Below are 25,546 nucleotides of genomic sequence, written 5' to 3' on the forward strand. Positions count from 1 at the left end.
TAAATACAGGGATATTCTTGAGCAAAACCTGTTTCAGTCTGCCTGTGATTTGATACTGGGATGGAGGTTCACCTTCCAGCAGGACAATGACCCAAAGCATACTGCTAAAGCAACACTCGAGTGGTTTAAGGGGAAACATTTCAATGTGTTGGAATGGCCTAGTCAAAGCCCAGATCTCAATCCAATTGAGAATCTGTGGTCAGACTTGAAGATTACTGTTCACAAGCGGAAACCATCCACATGAAGGAGCTGGAGCAGTTTTGCCTTGAGGAATGGGCATAAGTCCCAGTGGCAAGATGTGGCAAGCTCATAGAGACTTATCCAAAGTGACTTGCAGCTGTAATTGCCGCAAAAGGTGGCTCTACAAAGTACTGACTTTAGGGGTCAATAGCTATGCACGCTGAAGTTTTCTGTTATTTTGTCCTATTTGTTGTTTGCTTCACAATAAAAAAAAACATCTTCAGAGTTGTAGGCATGTTCTATGAATGAAATGATGCAAACCTTCAAACAATCCATTTTAATTCCAGTTTGTGAGGCAACAAAACATGAAAAATGCAAAGGGGGGTGAATACTTTAGCAAGGCACTGTATGTCAGCACGGTTACCAAACTCGGCCCTTAAGGTACCCCAAGAGCCAAGGTTTTAAGGAAATCCATTCACGATGACAAGACTTTTTTGGGCTGCACTCATTGGGCTCTGTGGAATGCCCTCCCATGCACCGTAACACTCACCTCTAGCTTCCAAAACTTCAAGCGTTCCTTGAAAAGTCACCTCTTAAGACAAACTTATCAAATTTCAGAACCACCCACATAGCCTCCATAAGCTATCCTATCCAATTACATCCCCTCTATACAGCCCACATAGATCTTTACATATATTTTTTCTACCATAATTTTCATATCTTCCTGACCCTTGGCCAACATTCCTGTGTGACTGGATAATACAGCCCACCAAGAACCTCTGCAATGTGGCTGGGCCATTATGCAACAGGTAGCACCTATCCTTGTGTGTCAGTGCCTATTATCTCCCTATAGATTGTAAAGGGGGGTTCTTACGGAGCGATCACTGCTCAAAATCCAAGCAATCCGACTAGATTGCTTAGATTTTAAGCAGTGATCGCTCCGTGTGTACCCTCTCACAGCGATAGCGATGCACAGCCCCGCGCTTCGCTATCGCTTGTGCTAGATTGGCCAATCTAGCGGGATGCTCACTTCACCCGCAGGGTGAAATTAATGCCCCCCCCGCATGCTCAGCACACATCACGCTGTGCTGAGTGGGGGGAGAGATGCGTGTCCAAAATCGGCCGTGTATATTGTCCTTGTGCTTGCTAGCAGGGCCCTCTTATCTCTAATGTCTGTTTGTTATTACCTTGTTTTATTACTGTTTGTTCAAATGGTAAAAGTGTAAACGGAATATGCTGGGGTTACATTATAATTAATTAATTAACTTAAATAAATCAGTCAATAAATAAATCAAATCAATCAATAAATAAATAAATCAATCATTATGGAGTACAAATGGTGTAATCAAAGTGATTGGCTCAAGCATGAATAAAGTGGAGTGTTAGGGTGACTTGAGTGTCGAATTTGCAAACTGGTCTTTGCAATTACTGTAATAATTTTTTGTTGTGCATCTGTTTTAATAATGACTTCCCAAGACATAAAATTGTTATGTCTATATGTCATAGGTCATTTGAATATGTTTTGCCTCCTGCCATTGCTGCACCTTCTCAGTAACAACTAAAATAGACTATTTCCATACACTAGGAAAGGCGATATCTAAGGAGAAGTCACTGGAGCACAGCATCTGAAAATACTGTAGCTGATCTGAACACTTTTTAAATATTAATATTCTAACTGCCCACTGAAGAGTTTGAGGATCTCACCATGGAATTAAGTCAGGCTTTACTTATTGTATTAAATCTTACTATTAATATACACACTATAAATGTAATGGTAACAGCTGACTGTAGTTAGCACTTCTACGTTTGTCAAATTTAAATGATTCTTTTCCTATTTTGTAATCTGGCAGGACCACGTTCACCTTATTTTTCTTATAGGAAATGGAACATGCTCTCATTAAAAAAAAAAAAAAATAGACACACACACACACACACACACACACACACACACACACACCAAAAAAGACAGCAGACGCGTACAACATATTTTTCTTTAGATAACTTTTATATAACATTAAACATATGAAAACAAGCCCATAAAAACAATGCAAGTTATTTAGTATTCACCATTATGCTTAAAAAATATAAAGTGTGCAAATTCATAATTACATTGAAAAGTTAAATATGCAGATGAATACAGTACGATTGTACCTAACAGGAATGACTAGTACACATTTGGTCATAGCAATATTACATAAAAAATATAAAGCAGTAAACCATACGATAGTACTATAAAAATGTGATGCAGGTTAATCCAAGACACCCAAAGTATATAAAGGGAATCAAAACTGCAGCTATAAATTACACAGTTACTCACTGGAGCCCTAAGTGAGTGTAACATTCAGTAAACTTAAGAACATCTGTATAAAAACTACAGTGGTGTTACAGATGTGTCCTCTTACATCTTTGTTCCGGGCGCTACAAGTAGAGTTACACAATAACGTGTGAGTGCCGTGTGACTCGGTAGTCTTTTTTTGCATTTTTTCCTGCAAAAATGATATATTCTGTGTGTGACTGCGACTGTATTTGCATACAAAATGCTATGCTACAGTGTTTTCATGAAAAACACTGTAACATGGCATTTTGGATGCAGAAAGACACACTATAACACAGAATATAGGCATTCTGCAAATAATTTTAATCAGCAGAAGCTGCTTGTGCAGACTATTACATTACTTTGCTTCTAAGACACACAAAAAAGACTCATCGCTACCGAGTCCTGCCACATCATGGCGTGACTTCAAAGGCTGTTTAGCATGACTGCAGCAAGGATGTAAGAGGACACATCTGTATCTGTAAATCTCAAAGAGGACTTTATAAAATGGAATTAATTGCTAGTCTACTATAATAAAATTATAAACAGACATAGGGCTGAGATGCAGACATAGGGGGTATTCAATTCTTGTCGGAAACTGCCCTCGTCGGAAAAGACGGCAGTTTCCGACATGTTTAGGTCGGAAGGGGTTCCAACCTACTTAATGCCCTTTTTTTTAACAAGTCGGGAATTCCCGACTTGTCGGAAAACACGTGGATTGTTGGAATCCACGTGTTCTGTCGGAAGCGCGGCCAAATCCGACAGGATTTAGCCCCATTTCCGACAATGTCAATCCAACTTTAAAAAAAGACGGATTGGCATTGTCGGAAACGGGGCTAAATCCTGTCGGGTTTGGCCGGGCATTGAATACTCACATGTCGGATCCTTTCCGTCGCAAATGATCCGACATGAATTGAATACACCCCTTAAAAGCAAGTTGGCCGTGACTGCTCACATATGTGCTATGTTTTTATTTATTTTTTATCTGTACCTTAGTATATTTTGGTATGGCTGTACCACAGTAGAGTACCAGACGTCACAAAAAGACAGGCTGCTTTTGGCACCGCTGGAGTCTATGTTGTGTATTAAATTGCTGATCCCAAACAAGGGGTGATTATTTATGTTTTCTCCCCAAAAAAGTACATATTATAGTGCAGTTAAAACGCATTTAAACGAGACAATTACTGGAATTAGATTGCTACATGTGATATCCCACATGCATCTGCAAATTGCGCTGTTTAATTGTGCGCTTGCTTACTTTTATTAACAATTAGATTTTAACGGTTTAGCTTCTGTATGATGCTAATGAGTAACTGGCAATGTCCTGTGGAATGTGTTAATCACTATCGATCTAACATTTCATGTACAAGCTCCACACAGGTTAAATCACATGTAAGGCAAGATCATCCGCTGAAGATCATTCAGTTGTGGCACTATAAAGGGTCACACATGTATTTAATAAGCAGTGTTATTCTGCTACTTGTCAGGGCTTAGGGGGGAATTCAATTGCCAGCAACTTGTGCGCTCAAAAGTGTTTGCTATCCCATAGAGTAACGAGCACTTTTGAGTGAAAGGGTGTGAATCGGGTTCCTGTTGCCAGCCTTTAAAAACGCTGCAGAAATGGCAATATGCCCACAACTGGACAAATGTGAAGGCACGAAGGCTCTCCGCAGTGATGTATTTTTACTAAGTTGTCCTCACACTCCACAAAGCTGTGCAGGAAAAGGAGCGGTGCAGTTACCGCTGATTACAGTAATAAATGGCAACGTGCACAGCTTACTTTGTGGCGTCACCTTGCTGAGAACGGATTTACCCCCTATGAGTAGCTCAGAATCGTTTTGACTGACAAGGAAACAAAGCTTTGATAAATGTGCTGCATACAACTTTTAAAACCTACCTTCATTACATTGTTTTACATTCATTCTAGCGGACTTTGCTTTTAACAACATTTCTGGTCTGCAAAATGAAAAAGCTACATGCAGTGCTCACAACTGTTATATGATATGTAATCAGTGAGCAAAGGATAGATTACACCATACTTACCGACATTCTGGCTGCTCTCTGCGGGAGAGCAGCCAGGTCGGCTCAACAGGCAGGCCGGGGAGCGCTCTGACGTAAGGAGGGGGTGGGCCAGAGGCGGAATGGGGCCGGGGTTATGGTGACACCTCCTTTAAGCCACGCCTCCCGCTCTGTAATGCCGCGATCACCGGCATTACACTGCAGGGGGCGTGGCTATGATAATGCGATTCAGCAAGAATCACGTCATTGACTGCCCGGACCGCCCACTTTACACACAAAGTGGGCGGACGGGCAGGGGGAGACTTGCCTGCTCTTCTGGGGGGCCGGGAGGGTCACCCGATTTTCGGGAGCCTCCCAGCCATTCCGGGAGAGTAGGCAAGTGATTACACACCTTTATTATATAAATAAACTGCTGCTTTTCTTACCAACAAAAACAGTGGAGTAAATTTACTAAAGCTTTTAAAACAGAGAATTTGTGATGTTGCCCATAGTAACCAATCAGATGCTATCTATCATTTTCTAAAAGGCAATAGAGAAATAATAGAAAGCATCTGATTGGTTGCTATGGGCAACATCACCAATTCTCTGTTTTAGAAGCTTTAGTAAATTTACCCCAGTGTTTCCACAATGCAGGTATGACACCCAGGGACACCAACTACCACCATAGTAGCAAATTACAGGTGCTATGGTGCCCACTCTGCTCCCGGGGTTGGGGCATGTGCAGCGGAGCTCCATGAAGGGACTGAAAGCTAAATTGGGGTGACATTCTGATGCACCTGGCCCTGCTTATTAAAGAGTATGCATCACTCCTCCCTCCCAGAAACATCTTACTATGGAGCCCAATGTCCGAGCCCTGATTAAACCACCTTCCTAAGTGTAAGTAGTGCCAGGTCAGTTTGTCCGATAACGTATATCAACCACAAATAAGTAGGTTTAAACTGTTATTTCATTTCTTCAGTGTTTTAGTTAAAAAAATAAAAAAACACAGGAAAAATGCAACAAACATAAGACTGTATATGAAATTACATATTATGCCATTATTACATTAGCTCCTCCCCTATATATCTAAAAAAAAAGTATAATTTGTCAAAGAGAAATTCATTCATTTTGAAAATTCACAAAGAGGGATAACAACACATTAAACATCTAAGACCAATGAATATATACAATGTAACGTAATTGATAAACTCATAAGGCAGTTTAAGTTATCAGATCCACAAAATGCATGCTGCATTCAGTACTACATGTTATTCACAAGTTGCAATATAAAAGTAGTCTGCGCCTTTCCTCTTGGTAACGGGAGTAAACATGTATGTACAGTTTAACATACAGTGTAACAGAATTTGTTCCACAGAAATATTATTTATCATTTGGGGTAGTTCAGTTGTAACAATAGTACAACACACACATATGTTAAAATAAATAAAAGGAATTAAAACACCCTACAGATTGGTAAATGCCATTATTTACCTTGTATCATTCCATCTACATTCACTATATGATTTTTATTGTTACTTTAAATTGCTCTCAAAATCTACTTTTTCTTTACAACATTTTCTGGCAAAAGACAACAACTGTCCTTTTTCCATGGGAAATTAAATCCCCCCTCTGGGGACATGGGCCCACTTTGTTCTAGATCAGTGATGGGGAACCTTCGGCACTCCAGCTGTTTCTGAACTACACAACCCAGCATGCCCTGCTACAGTTTTGCTATTTGGCCATGCTACAACTGTAGCAGGGCATGCTGCGATGTGTAGTTCAATAACAGCTGGAGTGCCAAAGGTTCCCCATTATTGTTCTAGATGTTGCTTGCAGGTTGGCCATTCCTTTTAAATCATTATGAGTGGATTACTCTTAAGTGTGCGCACATGATGGGCCGGATGTAATACAGTGCGAGATGGCCGGAGCGCCGAGATTCTGGACAAACTTGTACGTTTCTTTTAAAGCAGCAAACATTTACCAGACAAAACCAGGTTTGTTTTGCTTTGTAAATGATTGACACTTTAAAAAAACGTACGAGTTTGGGGAGAATCTCGGACCTCCGGCCATCTCGAACTGCTTTATTTTCGGCGCTATGTGTTATGTGTGGGGATAGTACCAGTCTATTTAGTAAACGTTACATAGAAACACAGAATTGGCAGATAAGAAACACTTGGCTCATGTAGTCTGCCCTTTTTTACCTTTTGGTACCCTCAACCCTATTTGATCCTTAGTTTTTTGTAACGGATCTGTAGGGGGGAGGTTAGGTGTAGGCTGCAGGGAGGGAGTTTTAGGTTTAGGCACCACCAGGAGGGTTAGGGTTAGTCTGGGGGGGAAAGGGTAGGTTTAGGCTGCTAGAAGGGAGGGTTAGGGGGCCACTGGGCAAAGGTAAGTATACTTAACTTCTCTTGTCGGGATTTGGATCATCAAGATGCTGCGGTTTCTATTCTGACTGCTGGCACCCCGACCGACGGCATTTCATTCCCAATCCCTTTGTAAGGATATCTTTATGTCTATCCTAAGCATGTTTAAATTGCTACACTGTCTTCGTCTCTACCACCTCTGATGGGAGGCTATTCTACTGTATGGACACCTGATGACACAGGCAGACAGCAGCAGTGAAAAACTAATTGTAAGGCCTCTATAACCACACCTAAATATGCTACTCATAATACAGTAAATGATTCACTTTTATACCAGAAGCATCAATGGAATTGTGTTCATCTGTACGTATATCCAAACTATCAACACACTTCTATATTGTCTGTCCATCTCTACCCCATAGAGAAAGATAGGTTAGAGTCTCAATGTATTCGTACATAGGAGATGGGTTAGAAATGGAGGTATTTTAAAAAGCGATCTTCCCCTTTATTGAAATTAAGAGAATTTATACTGTAGGATATAGTTATTATGGAGTCAATCTATAATATGAAACCTACTCTAGAAAGTGAAAGCAAGTACTTTCTGTAATATCACTTCCAGTGTTTTAGGAGAACCATAGTCTTTGGTCGCAAGAATCGGCAAAGTATTGCACGTGAGCAGCTGAAACAAAGTAGGTGTATAGACTCTGTAGAATGCATTATTTAAACAGCAGTAATAAAAACATGAACAAGGTAAAATATAAAATGTACAGTATGAAAATACGGACTTCAAATATTAAATGGAGTAAGATACACAGGCTGCCTTTACATTTTCCAGAAAAGTTTTTATCAACAGCAAACCTAAAAGAAGTGTGTGTACATCAACTAAAAGCCACAGGGTGCAATTATATGTAGCGGGAGGAAAAAAAAAAGAATTTTTATATATATATATATATATATATATATATATATTTATATTAAAACAAACTTAATATATAAAAGTAATCATTTAAAAGTGCAATCTATTCACTACTATAATAAAAGGCACCATGTTAATAGCAAAGGCAAACCTATAGGAGTTTCTTCATTAACCTCATTTCTAGAAGTTTGAAATAAACATTTGGGGAATAACTTGCTAAACGAAGCATGCATAAAAATTGCCAATTATGTAATGCAAATATAAAAATTATATATTATTTAATGCCATATGTTTATACATATAGGGGGAGATTTATCAAAGCTTGAAGAGGGATAAAGTGGAGAGAGATAAAGTACCAACCAATCAGCTCTACTCATTTTTCAAACACAGCCTGTAAAGTAATAGTTAGAAGCTGATTGGTTAGAAGCTTTGATAAATCTCCATCATAGACTTCTGTTGTTTACATATAGTTTTTCAGATGTTTAATTAATTTATAATAAGTAAATATTGTGAGTGTCAATAAGTGATCATATTGCATAACTGGAATAATTGCACATTAGAACAACAGGTGCAGTTACTAGATTTTTGAAGTCTGCAGTGTGTATCACACCTCACTTAATTTACTGCCTGACATGCACTAAACACAGTGACTGTCATGGTTTTAGCAATGATGACACTCATGACTTATTTTAATGCAGGGCATCATGGCACAGCAGTATGAGCCTTCAGATCTTTCCCAAGCACTTTATCTTTCATTTATAAACGACTTTAACGTTTTCCCTTTCAGACTAGAACTCCTTTTCATCCGGTTGTCAGTATGTAGAAATAAGCTGCAGCATAGAACAAGGATATATTCAGTCTATAGGCCTTTGAACCACCTGACTCAAAATTCTGCCTGTTCTCTTACAACTGCTCAGCAACTCTGAATGACTGATGTCCATCAATGCGAAACATTCCGAGTCACACCACATTTATGCCCCGGTCATGTCCATCAAGCTGTATTTTTAACTTGTGGAGTTCCTCGATTTCCCGGTGGTGGCGTTCCGTTTTGTGCCTCACAAGTGTACGATAGAAGTGAATTGTGAATATGACAAAGATAATCCCCACGGGTACCATGATGATGGTGGAAATGAGTGCAGAGTTCCAGCCAGCATTTGAAATTGGTTTCTGCAGGTTGGCTGTTTCATTGCGGACTTGAGGAGAGTCTATAGGTAGGAATTTTATCCAGCACAGAAGTACCACCTCGGCAAGAAACAGGAGGATTCCAAGAGCTGTAGAGAAGCCCCAAGCTAGCTCGATATAAGGATGCATGCGGTCATGGGGCGATTCATTGACAGAGTTCAGGTTATGGATATTACTCACAGCCTCGACGTTGGGCAGGATACATGTGCTGATCAGAAGTGCAAATAAGTGAACAGCCACCAGTATTGTGGTGCAAGCACTGAAAGCAATGAGTAGTGCCTGTGGGTATTCATATTTCATCTCCAGCTGAACCTCGACCATTGCTACCTGGATAACAAAACAAAATTGTTATTAAAGAGTTTATAATGCCAGGAAGCACAAATGAAATCTGGTCTATTATCCCAAACAAGAGAAATAAGGAGAACTGAACCCAAAGATAAAAATGGATTGACACTAACGTACAAACAAATCTAGTCTGCTATTATGGTTCCCGTTTACATCTTATCACAATTAAAAGTGAATGCCAATTATTAACTTAATATTTAGTTTAATAAAACAATACGGGGGGCCTTATATAATAGCCTGCAAGATGCAAGCACAGGCACACTTTGGTTGGTCTTGCCATTTAAATTGTCAGCACTTTAAAAATACACGGAATCGTGCCCGTGCCTACATCTTGAGGGCCTTATTATAAATATTGTTATACAGGTTGAGTATCCCTTATCCAAAATCCCACATTTTTGGGTCCCCTACTGAGATAATGACATATATATATTATATATTATGTGTATATATAGATATATTATGTAGATATATAATATAATATACATATATATGTGTCATAATCTCAGTAAGGGAACCAAAAATGTGTGATTTTGAATTTTGGATAAGGGATACTCAACCTGTATAATCACATTTAATCAGCTACCATTTACAATGCTAGAGAAAAGCTAGCATAACTTGCAGAGGCAAACTAGACAGTAAGGTAAAGTAAAGCAAAAAGTACTGGTAAATATTGGCTGCTTTATTTTTACACTGCAATTTAGATTTCAGCACCCAAAAGTAAATTTCTCTGCACATCTGTTACATCTGCCCCACCTGTAGTGCAGCATGGTTTTGTCCCGTTGCTTGCTTTTTTTGCTTTACTTACAAACATGAATCAGGTGACACTGGTATGTTTGCTTAAACTGGAACTATGTTCCAGGAAAATGAGGTCTGAAGGAGCCAGAAATAAAATGCAGACTCTTGGCAGCTTCTGACAAAAATGTGCTGATCCCAAAATAGCTTTATATTGAGATATTTTATTTTTCTTCTCCCATGTTTTTTTTTTTAAAGTGTTTTTATTGACCGGTGAATTACCAGTGAAACAGGTTTAACAGTGTGCATTATATGAACATTATAATACAGTACATTATGATCAGATAGTACAAGAAATACAATTCTACTCCGTTTAAGCCCTAGGTAGTAAATGTATGGTAACTGTAGAGGGTGTGTAGTAGCCCTTGGAGTGTAGGGAAGTTAAGCGATATGCATGTGTGGTATGGAGTCGGTGGTTCAGAAGGGGGGGGGTGTAGAGTCCAATGTCTCCTGCAAATACCATTTGGTGTCTTTGAAGCATTTCCGTAAAGCTTCCCTTGTAATCTGGGGGAGGGTCTGAATATAGGGTAGCCAAATGTGAAAAAATTTCTCAGTCAATTTGTCTTTCTGTAGGGCGGTATTGGTCCAGTCTAGGTGGAATAGGTGAGAGATCCTAGGATGTAGTAACGTGATGGGGACTGAGTCGGTGGATATCCATTGTGATAGGATTGTTTTTTTTGTGGCTGCTGCCAATTTAATTAAGAGGATGCGTTGTCCTTTGGCTAGCCCGGGGGGGTGTTGTTTTGGGAATATGCCCCAGAATGCCCATGTCTTTGTGATGATAAATTGTAGCTGTAAATCTGTTGTAATATATGTCTGGAGTGTCTGCCAGAGTGTGCGTACCTTAGGACACGACCATAGGCAGTGTACAAGATCTGCTTCTGGAGCAGTGCATTTGAAGCAGTGAGATGATGGAGCTGCCCCAATCAGGTGTCGCAATTTGGGAGTGATATATGCTCTATGTAAAATTTTTTGGTGCATTTCTGAGTATGTGACTGAGCCTAGTGTTTTGTCCATGTATGTGTTGGCTTCCAGAATTTGTTTCATTGTGAGGTCTGGGAATTCTAGTTTCCACTTTAGGAGGCCTGTTGAGCCAGTTTCTACATCCAATAGGGTGCGAGAATGTGTATATATGAGTGCTGTGGAAAATCTACCCTCTTGGATGCGTCGTAATGTGTTGTCCAGGGTGTGGGAGTTATCCTGTGTATTTAGTGAGGATGTGACCTTTTGTACGTAACTACATGCTTGAAGGAATGGGAAAATTGGGATTGGTAAGGATGGAAAGCGTGTTATGAGTTGAGATTGTGTGAGTAAGGTTAGAGTTTCGGCATGTAAGAAATGATGAATGTACTTTAGTCCACCATTGTACCAAATCTGAAATATGGGGGAGGTGGTGTGAGGCTTGAAGTCAGGGTTGTTCCAAAGAGGTAAAAATAGTGATGTGTCTCGTGATATCTTCAGTCGAGCTCGGATTTGTCTCCATGCAGCGCAGGTGGAGGAGATGAGTATGTTGTCTGACATGCAGTGTGGTATGGAGGTGGGTGCGGTGTGTAATAAGGATACCAGGGCCTGGGATGGGGCGAAGGACTGCTCCAACTGTGTGTTGGCGTATACATCATATCCGCCAATCCAGTCCAAAGCGATTCTGTAGTTAGCTGCTAAGGCATAGGAATAAAGACATGGTAAATTAAGGCCTCCGAGGGAGCGAGGTTGGCGTAATTTGAATAATGAGAATCTAGGGTGTTTATCCGCCCAGATAAATTTGGATAGTGCTTTGTCTAGTTGAGCTAATATGTGTTTGGGTGGGATCAATGGGAGCATCTGTAGTACATAAAGTAGGCGTGGAAAACTTATCATTTTGTACAAGTGGCTCCTGCCTGTGTATGTAAGGGGGAGGTGGGACCATTTGGCGAAGTCTGCATATGTCTTGGCCAATATTGGGGGAAAATTAAGTGAGTATAGTTTAGAGGGATGGTCAGGGAATTTAATCCCTAGGTAGGTAATGCAATTGTTTGTGGCCCAGTGAAATGGGAAAGTTTCTCCCCAACCTGTCCTCATGGAAGGAAAGAAGGCTAATGCTTCCGTTTTGGATGGATTAATTTTGAAGCCAGAGACTAGTTCGAATGAATCCAGGATGTCAAGTAGGTATGGCATGGCTTGTCGGGGATTGCTGAAATAAAGTAGAATGTCATCAGCAAATGCTGAGAATTTGATTTCGTGATTGGCTAGTTTTATGCCGCTCCATCTATTTTCTCTGCAGAAATGGCGAAGGAGGGGATCTAGGGCTAAGTTAAATAATAGAGGGGATAGGGGGCAACCCTGTCTGGGGCCGCGATGTAAGGAGAATAGTCTTGAGTTGTGACCGTTCACCGTCAGGAAGGCTTGTGGTGTTTGATAGATGATGTTAAATACTTTGACGAAAGCAGTACCAAAGTTTTGAAGTCTAAGTAATCTATCTATGTGGGCCCAGGATACTCGGTCAAAGGCTTTATCTGCGTCACAGCTCAGTACCATATTGTCTAATTCCTGTGAATCATGGGTTTTATACATAGCTGCTAGTAGTGAGCGAATATTGTGTACTGAGTGTTTATTACTAGTGATGAGCGAGGTTCGGTTTTACTCGGTTTTACTCGGTTTTACTCGGTTCTCAAAACGGCATCTTATTGGCTATCCAAAACACGTGACATCCGTGAGCCAATAAGATGCCGCTTTGAGAACCGAGTAAAACCGAGTAAAACCGAATCCGCTCATCACTATTTATTACGCATGAAGCCTGTCTGGGCGGGATGTAATAATTTTGGTAGGACTGCTTGTAGGCGTGTGGCGAGGATCTTTGTGAATATTTTAAAGTCTTGATTCAACAGTGAAATTGGGCGGTAGGATGATACTAATGTGTGATCCTTGTTGGGTTTGGGGAGGACTATGATTCGGGCAGTGTTAAAATCTGTTGGGGCGGGATGTCCTTCCAGGAGGGAGTTGTATAATTGTCTGAGGTGTTCGTTTAGGTGTGGGAGAAGTAATTTGTAATAAGATGCTGACATACCATCGGGTCCCGGGGATTTCCCATTTGGGAGAGATTTGATGGTTAGTTCCAATTCTGCTGCAGTTACGGGACTGGTAAGTAGGTCTCTATCGCTTTCAGAGAGTGTGGGGAGATTCGCCTGTGTCAGGAAGTCCATTCCTGCCGTGGGGTTGTCATGTGGTGCAGTGTATAATTTCTCAAAGAAAGTTAAGAAGGTGTTACTAATCTGTTCCTGTGTTGTTGAGGGGGGTCTGTCTATGTCTCTAATTGAGGTGATGTATTTAGGTGTTGCATGGGTTTTTACCATGTTTGCTAATAGTTTCCCTGGGCGATTACCCCAGCGAAAGTATTTATTAGATTGGAAGGATAAGAATAATTTGGCCTGTTCAGCACAAAGAGTGTCATAAATTGATTTGGTGTCTTTGTATAGTTTTCTGTTGGTTTCAGATGGGTCGGCTAATAATTGGGAATAAGTCGAAGCTACCTGGAGGGACGCCTCTGCCATCTTCTCCCTGAGTTGCCTTTTCCTGGTGGCAACATATGAGATGATCTGTCCTCTAAGGACGGGTTTGGAAGCCTGCCAGAAGAGGTTTGTGTCGTTAGCATGTGCTGCGTTATCCTGTGTATAGTTAAGGTATGCTTGTGTCAAGAAGAGTTTGAAGTCTTCTGAGTTGGCAATATAGTCAGGGAACCGCCAGGTATATGAGTATTGTCGGGGTGTAGTTAGTTTAAATGTTAGGGTGATGGGAGCATGGTCTGATATGAGTATGTTGGCTATGGTGGAGTCCAGGATTCTATGTATTGCGGAGGTCGGTACTAACCAATAGTCTAATCTGGAGAATATGTTATGGGGGTGTGAGAAGAAGGTGTATTCTCTAGCGTCAGGGTGGAGGAATCTCCATGGGTCTAGTAGTTGCAAGGAGTCTTGTAGCAGTGATAGGGATGGTGGTATGGTTCTACTGTGATTCAGTTGTCTGGGGCCACCGGATACATCTAATAATGGGTCTAATACGGTATTAAGGTCTCCCCCTATGATCAAAACTCCCTCTGCCCAATCCTGTAATTTGACATAGATATCTGAGAAGAAGGAGGCGTTCGGTCCCGTGGGGGCGTAAATGCAAGCTAGGGTGAAAAGTTCACCTTCAACCTCTATTTTTATAAACAAAAACCTGCCCTCGGGGTCTACCCAATCATTTTTAATTTTGTAGTTCAGTGTTCTGCGGAAAAGGAGTAGTACTCCCCTTGTTTTGGTAACATAGGAAGCGCTTTTGAAATCTCCAATCCAGGTGTCTCTAAGTGTATTGGGATCATTGAGACGCCAGTGTGTTTCCTGTAGGAACACTATGTCAGGATGGAATTTTTTAAGGTGTGTTAGTACCTTTTTCCTTTTGATTGGTGTGTTTAGGCCTTCTACATTCCATGACACTAACTTAAGGGATGTCTTTGCGCCGTCTTTAGAGGCCGCAGTGTCTCTAAGGGTTGTCATTATCCGACTCCCATTCTAGTGGAACTTAAAAGGAGAAGTCGTAAACGATAGTCCTTACCCCCGTCCCAGCTCGCTTGGGGAGGACTAGGATGAGGTGTCGGGCAGATTAACGGAGTTAGAGTATATATGTGATCTCTAAACAATGCAATGCAAAAATTAAATAGTAGCCGATATAGTATAGGCCACCAGTCATAACATTTTTTAAATTTTCGAACCAAGGAGGACAGCAATAATAACCGTCCATCTGTAACTGAAGCTTTAGGTTGGTTAGTAGAGGGGAGGGGAGGTAGGAAAGAAAATAAGAACCATATAACAACTATTAACCATGTGTTATCCATTAGGTAAGAGAAAAAGATGTAACCACGAAGGGGGATACTTGGAACTAAGATATTCAGTCCGCATCGTCCATTCGAGGATTAGGATGTGGTGATGATAGGGATTTGAGGAAATTTTGAGCTGAATCTGTATTGTCGAAGAAGTAAGGTTTGCCGTCATGGAAGATTCTCAGTTTTGCCGGGTACAAAAGGGCAAATTTGATGTTTTTGGCGTAGAGTTCCTTGCAAATTGGGGAGAACTCCCGTCGTTGTATTGAGACTTGAAAAGAAAAGTCCTGAAACAAAAGGAGTTTGGATTCTTTGTACCGTAGGTCAGAGCATTTGCGATATGCTTCCATGATCTTGACTTTGTCGAGGTAGTTTAGTAGTCTGAATATGACTGGTCTGGGACGGGATGAGGAGGATTGTGAGGATTGTTTATCAGGACCGATGCGATGGACTCGCTCCACCAGATAAGATGTGGGAGATGAGGGTAGATTAAGAGCTGTGGGTAGCCATTGTGTTACCAAGTCCATTAGATCTGTTTGTCTGATGGTTTCTGGGAGGCCAATCATGCGTAAGTTATTCCGACGATTTCGATTTTCTAAATCCTCGATCTTATCGGTCATGGCTATTAGGGTGCTATCATGTGTTTGTTGTTTGGATTGGATGGCTTGGTAGTCGTCTTCTATGGTAGATATTCGGTCTTCGGCTTCAGCCAGGCGTTGGGTGTGTTGGGTTAGTTGTGCCGCTGCTGATGTGATAGCTTCCATTAGGGGTGCCAATTTTGCGTCTAATAGAGGAGATATGATGTCCGATATTTCTTTGGCCCTCTGTATTGAGGATGGGCTAGCTTGGACGTCGGTGGATATTGTGTCGTCCGCGGCGTGTCTGTTTGGTGAACAGGGAGATCCTTGATTTATAAAGCTGGTTTCTCTTTCTTTGGTTGTTGTTTTGTTTTTATTTTGAGAATTTTTATTTGCGCGTAGGGTTTTGGCCACGTATTTTTCCATGGTGAGGGATGTATCTTTTGACGTGGTAAAGGATTCTTGACGTTTTAGGTTTACTATTCGTAAAGCAAGAAGTTATTGTTTTCGTGGCGATGGGCTATGGTTTTGTTGCGTTCGTGTTGTATTAGGTCGGGTTGAGGTAAAGGGGTAGTGTTGGATCCAGGGGGTTGGCAGGTGATAACAGCACGTTGCTGCAGGATGCCGGGGATCCCTCAGGCAGTCGGGTTCACTCTTTCTTTAGGACCCAGAGTAACCGCCGTCATTTGTTGCACACTTGTTTGTGTGCGTTTTGGTGGAGAAAGTGGCAAGGGGTGGATGGATGAGTTACAATTTAACTCAGCGTAGGTAAATCTAGTGAGGGTGCTCCGTTAGTAGGTCTTGCCCCTGTCTGGGGGTTGCTATGTGTGAAACCAGCCTTTCGATGTTAGGAAGGTGAGTGGTAGATGCGGTTTAGTACTTGCCTGTGTTCGCCAGTATATTGTTGCTCAGCATCAGGTTTCCAATGGCGAACACTCTGTGTCCGTGTTGGTGTGGTTCACCTTCCACCTTTAAGTATTAGTGGGGAGGGAAGGATTAGTGGTGTTTTTAGAGGCTTGTTGCCGCTTTATTATTCCGCTGGTCAGGGTGTGCGGTGCCGTTCCTTTCGTTCGTTCGTCTTGCCCCAGGCCTTTAGCGGTATCCGTCTGTTAGGGAGTTGGGTAGGTGTCAGCAGCGGGAGGGGTGTTTCACGGGAGTGTTTCTCCTTTTCTGCTGTATGGAGTTGCCGGGTGTATTGTGCCGCTGCAAGCGTACTCACTTCTCGCTCCGGGCCTTTGGCGGTGTCTGTCTGCCAGGGAGCTAGGTGGGCACCAGCAACTGGAAGGGCGTCTCGCGGTGTTGATGCACCTTCTTTGTTATATGGCGTCGCCGGGTGTGTATTGCTGCTGCGAGCGTTGTCGTTTCTTGCTCCGGGTCTCTGGCGGATTCTGTCTGTCAGGGGGCCTGGTAGGTGTCAGCTGCGGGTGGGGTGACTCATAGGAGCGGTTCACCCTCTCTGCTGTGTGGGGTCGTCGGGTGTTGTGACGCCGCTGCAAGTGCTCTTATGTCCCGCTCCAGGTCCCCTGATGTCGGCTGTGAGGGGGGGGATGCTTTAGGGTAGCGGTTTACCTTCCCTGCTGTGCGGGGTCGTCTGGATGCACGTTGCTGTGCTTTGTTCTGTGGGGTCTAAGATGGCCGCCGTCCCCAGCGCACCGGGCTCCCGGCGTCCACACTCCAGCTGTCTCCCCTCTCCTCTCCCGTGTCTCACGAGTCCGGGCCTCGCGTCAGTCAGGTCTGTGTCTGGTTTCCAGGTAGGGATGCTTTAGGTGGGTATTGGTGAGCGCTTCCCTGCCTCTGCTTACCCCAAGGAGGGCCTCGGGTTTTAGCCGCTGGGTAGGGCCCTGCTCTGAGCTGAGGGAATGCGTAGGTGTCAGCCGCCCGGGGAGGGGGGGTAGGTTGTTTGTTTGAGGATTCTGCTCACCTCTGTTGTGTGTTCGGCTTGGTGTTTTCCCCTTCCGTGTGTTCTGAGGCTCAGGACGTCCGCTGTCTCTGGCGCTCAGGGTTGTTCAGGGTGATCTCTGGTGGTCTCTCTCCCTCCCGAGGGGCCGGCTGATGGGTAGGATGGTGTGCAGGGCAGTACGGGTCCCGGGTGACATCAGCCAGTGTGTCCGTGTGTTCCGAAGTCGTTCCCCGGTCTCACCGTCCGTCCGGTCCGCAGCGTCTGCTCCCCAAATCGAGGCCCCGGCTTTGTGGTGGCAGGTAGGCCGCAATCCGCGGGAGCCAGTAAACCGGCTCCCCGATTCCGCGGCTCTATCCTATCACTGTGGGCTGTGCCCACGGTTGGAGGGGTTATTTTTAGTGCAGTTTAGCTGAGCAGGGGAGGAAATAAAGGGGTTTTATGCTGGTTTTTCTCCAGAGCTTCTCATGCACGCTCCCTTCCACTTCAGCTTCCAGGCCACGCCCCCCTTCTCCCATGTTTTATCTGAGTATTGGCTTAGACAATACTTAAATGAATGGCTTTAACACAAATTATTATAGTTCCGTGTATTTTATGGTTATTAACGACATTGCTGGCTAATTTTCAAAACCTAAAAATATGATGTACAAAATGGTGTCATTTCATACACAAGGTAGTTTAGGGGTTAATCCTAGATCTATACCTAGCAAGAAGGATTGTACTTGGTAGTCTTGAAAAACTTGCCACTCTCCCTAAATTAGAGAGCTGACACAGTACTGCTTATGCTGGACATACAATGATCATACAATTCAACACAGAGTTAATGGGCGGAATTCAAATGTCTTCCGCCGGCAGCCAATAGATGGCACCCAAACTGAGCTATTTGTAGCTCCGTTCGGGCACGATGGCTGACGGCGTCTGCATTTCAGCTCACACCACCTAGACGTGGAGAGTAGAAATGTGCAAAAAGTTACCTGTTTGGACACCAAACAGCACTTTTCGCAATCGCACCCAGCACTTCGGTTGGGTTTAGCTGCTTTATGCTGCTAAACCCGACCCCTATGGGTGCGATATCAGTGCGATAAAGTGACACAATTGAATATCGTCCCCGCAATCTCCTGTCACTTTAGACGGGAGATTGGGCCCGATAATCAATTGAATACAGCCCAATAAGTTGTAGCAATAAACCAATAAATCAGGAAGTTAAACCAGGTGGTCACCCGAACCACCTTCAAGAAGTAATGTAATAAGAAAGGAGTGGTTTAGCGCAACCTGTATCGGTGGTAATGAAACATAGGGACAGCACAATCTTAATGTTCATAGAACAGAACCATGTACCAAATTTCATAACTAGGGTACAAATGCTTTCCAGATCAATGTCAAAGTCTCAACGCCATATGAATATGTAGTCAATAGTCCAATATTCCAATGTTCCTTCTTCTATATAAACACTTACCTTCACCTTTTCCAATATTCCAATGTTCCTTCTTCTATATAAACACTTACCTTCACCTTTTGTCCTCCTTATCTCTCTAGTAGTATCTTTCATCCACCATAGAGATGTGAGGAGAAAAAATAAGATTTTAAACCTACCGGTAAATCTTTTTCTCGTAGTCCGTAGAGGATGCTGGGGACTCCGTAAGGACCATGGGGATAGACGGGCTCCGCAGGAGACATGGGCACTTTAAGAAAGAACTTTAGGTATGGGTGTGCACTGGCTCCTCCCTCTATGCCACTCCTCCAGACCTCAGTTAGAGAAACTGTGCCCAGAGGAGACGGACAGTACGAGGAAAGGAGTTTTGTTAATCCAAGGGCAAGATTCATACCAGCCCACACCACATACACTGTATAACTTGTGATATACTACCCAGTTACCAGTATGAAAACAATATAGCATCAGTTCGAAACCGATGAAAACTATAACATAACCCTTATGTAAGCAAAACTATATACAAGTCTTGCAGAAGTAGTCCGCACTTGGGACGGGCGCCCAGCATCCTCTACGGACTACGAGAAAAAGATTTACCGGTAGGTTTAAAATCTTATTTTCTCTTACGTCATAGAGGATGCTGGGGACTCCGTAAGGACCATGGGGATTATACCAAAGCTCCCAAACGGGCGTGAGAGTGCGGATGACTCTGCAGCACCGATTGAGCAAATAGGAGGTCCTCCTCAGCCAGGGTATCAAACTTATAGAACTTTGCAAAGGTGTTTGAACCTGACCAAGTAGCAGCTCGGCACAGCTGTAGTGCCGAGACCCCTCGGGCAGCCGCCCAAAACGAGCCCACCTTCCTAGTGGAATGGGCCTTAACCGATTTTGGTAACGGCAATCCAGCCGTCGCATGCGCCTGCTGAATCGTGTTACAGATCCAGCGAGCAATAGTCTGCTTTGAAGCAGGAGCGCCAAGCTTGTTGGCAACATACAGGACAAACAGTGCTTCTGTCTTTCCGACTCTAGCCGTTCTGGCCACGTAAATTTTCAAAACCCTGACCACATCAAGGTACTCGGAATCCTCCAAGTCTCGTGTAGCCACAGGCACCACAATAGGTTGGTTCATATGAAAAGATGACACCACCTTAGGCAAAAATTGAGGACGGGTCCGCAATTCCGCTCTATCCATATGGAAAACTAGATAGGGGCTTTTATGAGACAAAGCCACCAATTCCGACACTCGCCTAGCTGAAACCAAGGCTAACAACATGACCACTTTCCAAGTGAGATATTTTAACTCCACCGTTTTAAGTGGTTCAAACCAGTGCGACTTAAGGAAACTCAACACCACGTTAAGGTCCCAAGGCGCCACCGGAGGTACAAAAGGAAGCTGAATATGCAGCACTCCCTTCACAAAAGTCTGTACTTCTGGGAGAGAAGCCAATTCTTTTTGAAAGAAAATGGATAAGGCCGAAATCTGAACCTTAATGGAGCCTAATTTTAGGCCCAAATTCACTCCAGTCTGTAGGAAGTGAAGGAAACGGCCCAGATGGAATTCTTCCGTAGGAGCATTCCTGGCCTCGCACCAAGAAACATATTTTTGTCATATACGGTGATAATGTTTAGCTGTCACGTCCTTCCTAGCCTTTATCAGAGTAGGAATGACCTCATCCGGAATGCCCTTTTCCGCTAGGAGCCGGCGTTCAACCGCCATGCCGTCAAACGCAGCCGCGATAAGTCTTGGAACAGACAGGGCCCCTGTTGCAACAGGTCCTGTCTTAGAGGAAGAGGCCCCGGATCTTCTGTGAGCATCTCCTGCAGATCCGGATACCAGGCCCTTCGTGGCCAATCTGGAACAATGAGAATTGTCTGTACTCCTCTTTTTCTTATTATTCTCAACACCTTTGGGATGAGAGGAAGAGAAGGAAACACATAGACCGACTGGAACACCCACGGTGTCACTAGGGCATCCACAGCTACCGCCTGAGGGTCTCTTGACCTGGCGCAATACCTCTGCAGCTTTTTGTTGAGGCGGGACGCCATCATGTCTATCTGGGGCAGTCCCCACTGACTTGCAATCTGTGCGAAGACTACCTGATGAAGTCCCCACTCTCCTGGATGCAGGTCGTGTCTGCTGAGGAAGTCTGCTTCCCAGTTGTCCACTCCCAGAATGAACACTGCTGACAGTGCGCTTACATGATTTTCCGCCCAGCGAAGAATCCTGGTGGCTTCCGCCATTGCCACTCTGCTCCTTGTGCCGCCCTGGCGGTTTACATGAGCCACTGCGGTGATGTTGTCTGACTGGATCAGAACTGGTAAGTCGCGTAGGAAGGTCTCCGCTTGACGAAGGGCGTTGTATATGGCCCTCAGCTCCAGGACGTTGATGTGAAGACAAGTTTCTTGACTTGACCAAAGACCCTGGAAGTTTCTTCCTTGTGTGACTGCTCCCCAACCTCGAAGGCTCGCGTCCGTGGTCACCAGAACCCAGTCCTGAATGCCGAACCTGCGGCCCCCCAGAAGGTGAGCACTCTGCAGCCACCACAGGAGAGATACCCTGGCCCTGGGGGACAGTGTGATCAACCGATGAATCTGTAGATGTGACCCGGACCACTTGTCCAGTAGGTCCCATTGGAAGGTCCTTGCATGGAACCTGCCGAATAGAATGGCCTCGTAAGATGCCACCATCTTTCCCAGGACTCGAGTGCAGTGATGCACTGACACCTGTTTTGGTTTCAATAGGTTCCTGACCAGAGTCATGAGTTCTTGAGCCCTCTATTATTTATTTTTATTTATTTATTAGCAGTTTCTTATATAGCGCAGCATATTCCGTTGCGCTTTACAATTAGAAGATAAACCCTTTCCATTGGAAGATAAACCCTTTTCTGGTCCGTATCCAGAATCATGCCCAAGAAGGTCAGACGAGTCGTAGGAACCAGCTGCGACTTCGGGAAATTGAGAATCCAGCCGTGTTGCTGTTACACCTTCAGTGAAAGTGACACGCTGTTCAGTAACTGCTGTTGTGATCTCGCTTTTATGAGGAGATCGTCCAAGTACGGGATAATTGTGACACCCTGCTTGCGCAGGAGCACCCTCATTTCCGCCATTACCTTGGTGAAAATTCTCGGGGCCGTGGAAAGCCCAAACGGCAACGTCTGAAATTGGTAATGACCATCCTGTACCGCAAATCTCAGGTACGCCTGATGAGGTGGATATATGGGAACATGAAGGTATGCATCCTTTATGTCCAGAGATACCATAAAATCCCCCCCTTCCAGGCTGGCGATGACCGCCCTGAGCGATTCCATCTTGAACTTGAACCCTTTTTAAGTATAGGTTCAGGGCTTTTAAAAGTTAGAATGGGTCTGACCGAACCGTCCGGTTTCGGGACTACAAACAGGGTTGAGTAATATCCCCTCCCTTGTTGAAGTAGGGGAACCTTGACCACCACCTGTTGAAGATACAATTTGTGAATTGCATTTAACACTATCTCCCTTTCTGGGGGAGAAGTCGGCAGGGCCGATTTGAAAAACCGTCGAGGAGGCACCTCTTCGAATTCCAGCTTGTAACCCTGAGAAACAATTTCTATTGCCCAGGGATCCACTTGTGAGTGAACCCCGATGTGGCTGAAAATTCGAAGACGTGCCCCCACTTGGGCGGACTCCCTTAGCGGAGCCCCAGCGTCATGCGGTGGAATTTGTAGAGGCCGGGGAGGACTTCTGTTCCTGGGAACTAGCTATGTTGTGCAGCTTTTTCCCTCTGCCCTTACCTCTGGCAAGAAAGGACGCACCTCGTACTCTCTTGGTTCTTTGTGACCGAAAAGGACTGCATTTGATAATGTGGTGCTTTCTTAGGCTGTGAGGAAATATAAGGCAAAACATTTTATTTACCAGCTGTAGCTGTGGAGACCAGGTCCAAGAGACCTTCCCCAAACAATTCCTCACCCTTGTAAGGTAAAACCTCCATATGCCTTTTTGAGTCGGCCCACCTGTCCATTGCCGGGTCCATAGGACTCGTCTAGCAGAAATCGACATAGCGTTGATTCTAGAACCCAGTAGGCCAATGTCTCTTTGAGCATCTCTCATATATAAGACAGCATCGTTAATATGACCCAGGGTCAATAAAATGGTACCCTTATCCAGGGTATCAATTTCCGTCGATAAGGTACCTATCCACGCTGTTACAGCTCTACAAACTCCAGCCGACACAATCGCCGGTCTGAGTAAGGTACTAGAATATGTGTAAATGGACTTTAAGGTAGCCTGCTGTTTGCGCTCAGCAGGATCCCTGCGGGTAGCCATATCTTGGGATGGCAGCTCTACCTTTTTGGATAAGCGTGTCCACGCTTTTTTCCTCCCTTGGGGAAGATTCTCACTGTATCCTGTCCTTAGTCGGGAAAGGATACACCCTAAGAATCCTTTTGGGAATCTGCAGTTTCTTGTCTGGAGATTCCCGAGCCTTTTCAATAACTTGTTCATGAGATGGGGGAAAGGTTACCTCAGGTTTCTTTACCCTATACATGTGTACCCTCGTGTCAGGGACAGGGGGTTTCTCTGTGATATGCAAAACATCTTTTATTACAATAATCATATATTGAATACTATTTGCCAATTCTGGCTGTAACTTTGCATCATCGTAGTCGACACTGGAGTCAGAATCCGTTTCGGCGTCAGTGTCTACTATTTTGGATAGTGGGCGCTTTTGAGACCCCGGAGGTCCCTGTGACATAGGGGAAAGGCAGGGTTTGACGCCTGTACATTCCCTAGACTCAGTGCAATAAATTCACATTAGCACTAAAACATTCCACATATCCAACCAGTCAGGTGTCGGTGTTGCAGACGGAGACACCACAGTCATTTACTCCACCTCCTCCCTATGAGAGCCTTCTACCTCAGACATGCCGACACACGCGTACCGACACACCACACACTCAGGGAATCCTCTTATCTGAAGACAGTTCCCCCACAAGGCCCTCTGGAGAGACAGAGAGAGTGTATGCCAGCACACACCCAGCGCGAATGACCCAGGAAAAAACACACAATATGTTTACCCAGATAGCGCTGTAATCTTTATTTTTGCGCCAAATTATGTGCCCCCCCCTTCTTTAAAACTCTCTTTCACTGTGGATAAGCAGGGGAGAGTCCGGGGAGCTTCCTCTCAGCGCTGTGCTGTGGAGAAAATGGCGCTGGTGAGTGCTGAGGAAGAAGCCCCGCCCCCTCAGCGGCGGGCTTCTGTCCCGCTAAAATATATAAAAAACTGGCGGGGGCTCTTTATATATACAGTGCCCAGCTGTATATATCTACTTTTGCCAGAAAATGAGGTTATATTGCTGCCCAGGGCGCCCCCCCTGCGCCCTGCACCCTTACAGTGACTGCCGTTTGTGTGTGCTGTGTGGGAGCAATGGCGCACAGCTTTACTGCTGTGCGTTACCTCAGTGAAGATCTGAAGTCTTCTGCCGCCTCTGAAGTCTTCTTACTTCTCATACTCACCTGGCTTCTATCTTCCGGCTCTGCGAGGAGGACAGCGGCGCGGCTCTGGGACGGACGGCGAGGGTGAGACCTGCGTACCGATCCCTCTGGAGCTAATGGTGTCCAGTAGCCTAAGAAGCAGAGCCTTGAAACTCACAGAAGTAGGTCTGCTTCTCTCTCCTCAGTCCCACGATGCAGGGAGTCTGTTGCCAGCAGGCTCCCTGAAAATAAAAAACCTAACAAAATACTTTCTTTCAGGAAACTCAGGAGAGCTCCCTGTAATGCACCCAGTCTCCTCTGGGCACAGTAGTAAACTGAGATCTGTTGGAGGGGCATAGAGGGAGTAGCCAGTGCACATCCATACCTAAAGTTCTTTCTTAAAGTGCCCATATCTCCTGCGGAGCCCGTCTATCCCCATGGACCTTACGGAGTCCCCAGCATCCTCTAGGACGTAAGAGAAAATGGTTGAATACGGTTTTGTTAGGGAAATTGATAAAAATATATCCCAAGGTGGAGAGCAGGACGGAGACAGCAGAGCCAGATTTGGACGTACATGGAGAACTTCTGTTCCCGGGAGGTACCTGGTTTATGTATTGAGCTGTTGGTGTACATTTACACCTATATATCTGGTATGCTGCCTACTGTATCTTCGTTTTCTATGTTTTTATCACATTCCCTAATAAAACAGTTTTGTATTAACTCGCTTGGTTTCGCAACAACTGGTTTTATTTTTTTAAGGCACTCTTGTAGGCTGTGGCAAAATAATACCAACTGCACGTTGTAATTTTTAAAGGGATGCGTATCCCACTAGACAGAAAATCCCAGTATATCCCAGTAAACCTTATGCAACATAGCCATCAGATAATGAGAAAACAACATCAGAATGAAAAACATTGAACAACAGACTACATTTATGAAGAGAGATGAAGAACCTTGAGTATAAACATAACAAAGACATCTCTAGAAAAATATATTACCATATAAAAGTCTTAAAAAAAAGTTGAATGTAGAAACTATTGACTGAATTTTTTTTAACTCTTTAAAATGTAGCAAATTTCTGTAAAAGACAAATTAAAAGATTAGGATACAAATAAATGGGTGAGATTCAATTACGGTAAATTCCATTTTTCTGTGTGGAATATATCGAAAGCAATTAAATGACAAACGATACAGTAATGATCAAATCTGAAAATAGGGCTTAACTGGCCCGTATTTGCACGTACCATGGATGAGCTCACGGGCACTGGACACCC

At 43.9% G+C, this 25,546-nt stretch overlaps 1 protein-coding gene across 2 annotated transcripts in view; it reads right to left on the reverse strand.

Moving 5' to 3' along the window:
• Positions 1-5,085: 5,085 nt before the first annotated feature.
• Positions 5,086-25,546, reverse strand: part of ORAI2 (ORAI calcium release-activated calcium modulator 2) — a 113,391-nt gene continuing 92,930 nt past the window's right edge. For both annotated transcript variants that reach the window (XM_063956053.1, XM_063956054.1), the window contains one exon: positions 5,086-9,280. In XM_063956053.1, the coding sequence (XP_063812123.1) occupies positions 8,732-9,280 (549 nt within the window). In that variant the 3' untranslated portion in view covers positions 5,086-8,731. The remainder of the gene's footprint in view (positions 9,281-25,546) is intronic.

The sequence above is a fragment of the Pseudophryne corroboree genome, chromosome 2 (assembly GCF_028390025.1).
Source record: "Pseudophryne corroboree isolate aPseCor3 chromosome 2, aPseCor3.hap2, whole genome shotgun sequence".
Taxonomy (NCBI): Eukaryota; Metazoa; Chordata; class Amphibia; order Anura; family Myobatrachidae; genus Pseudophryne; species Pseudophryne corroboree.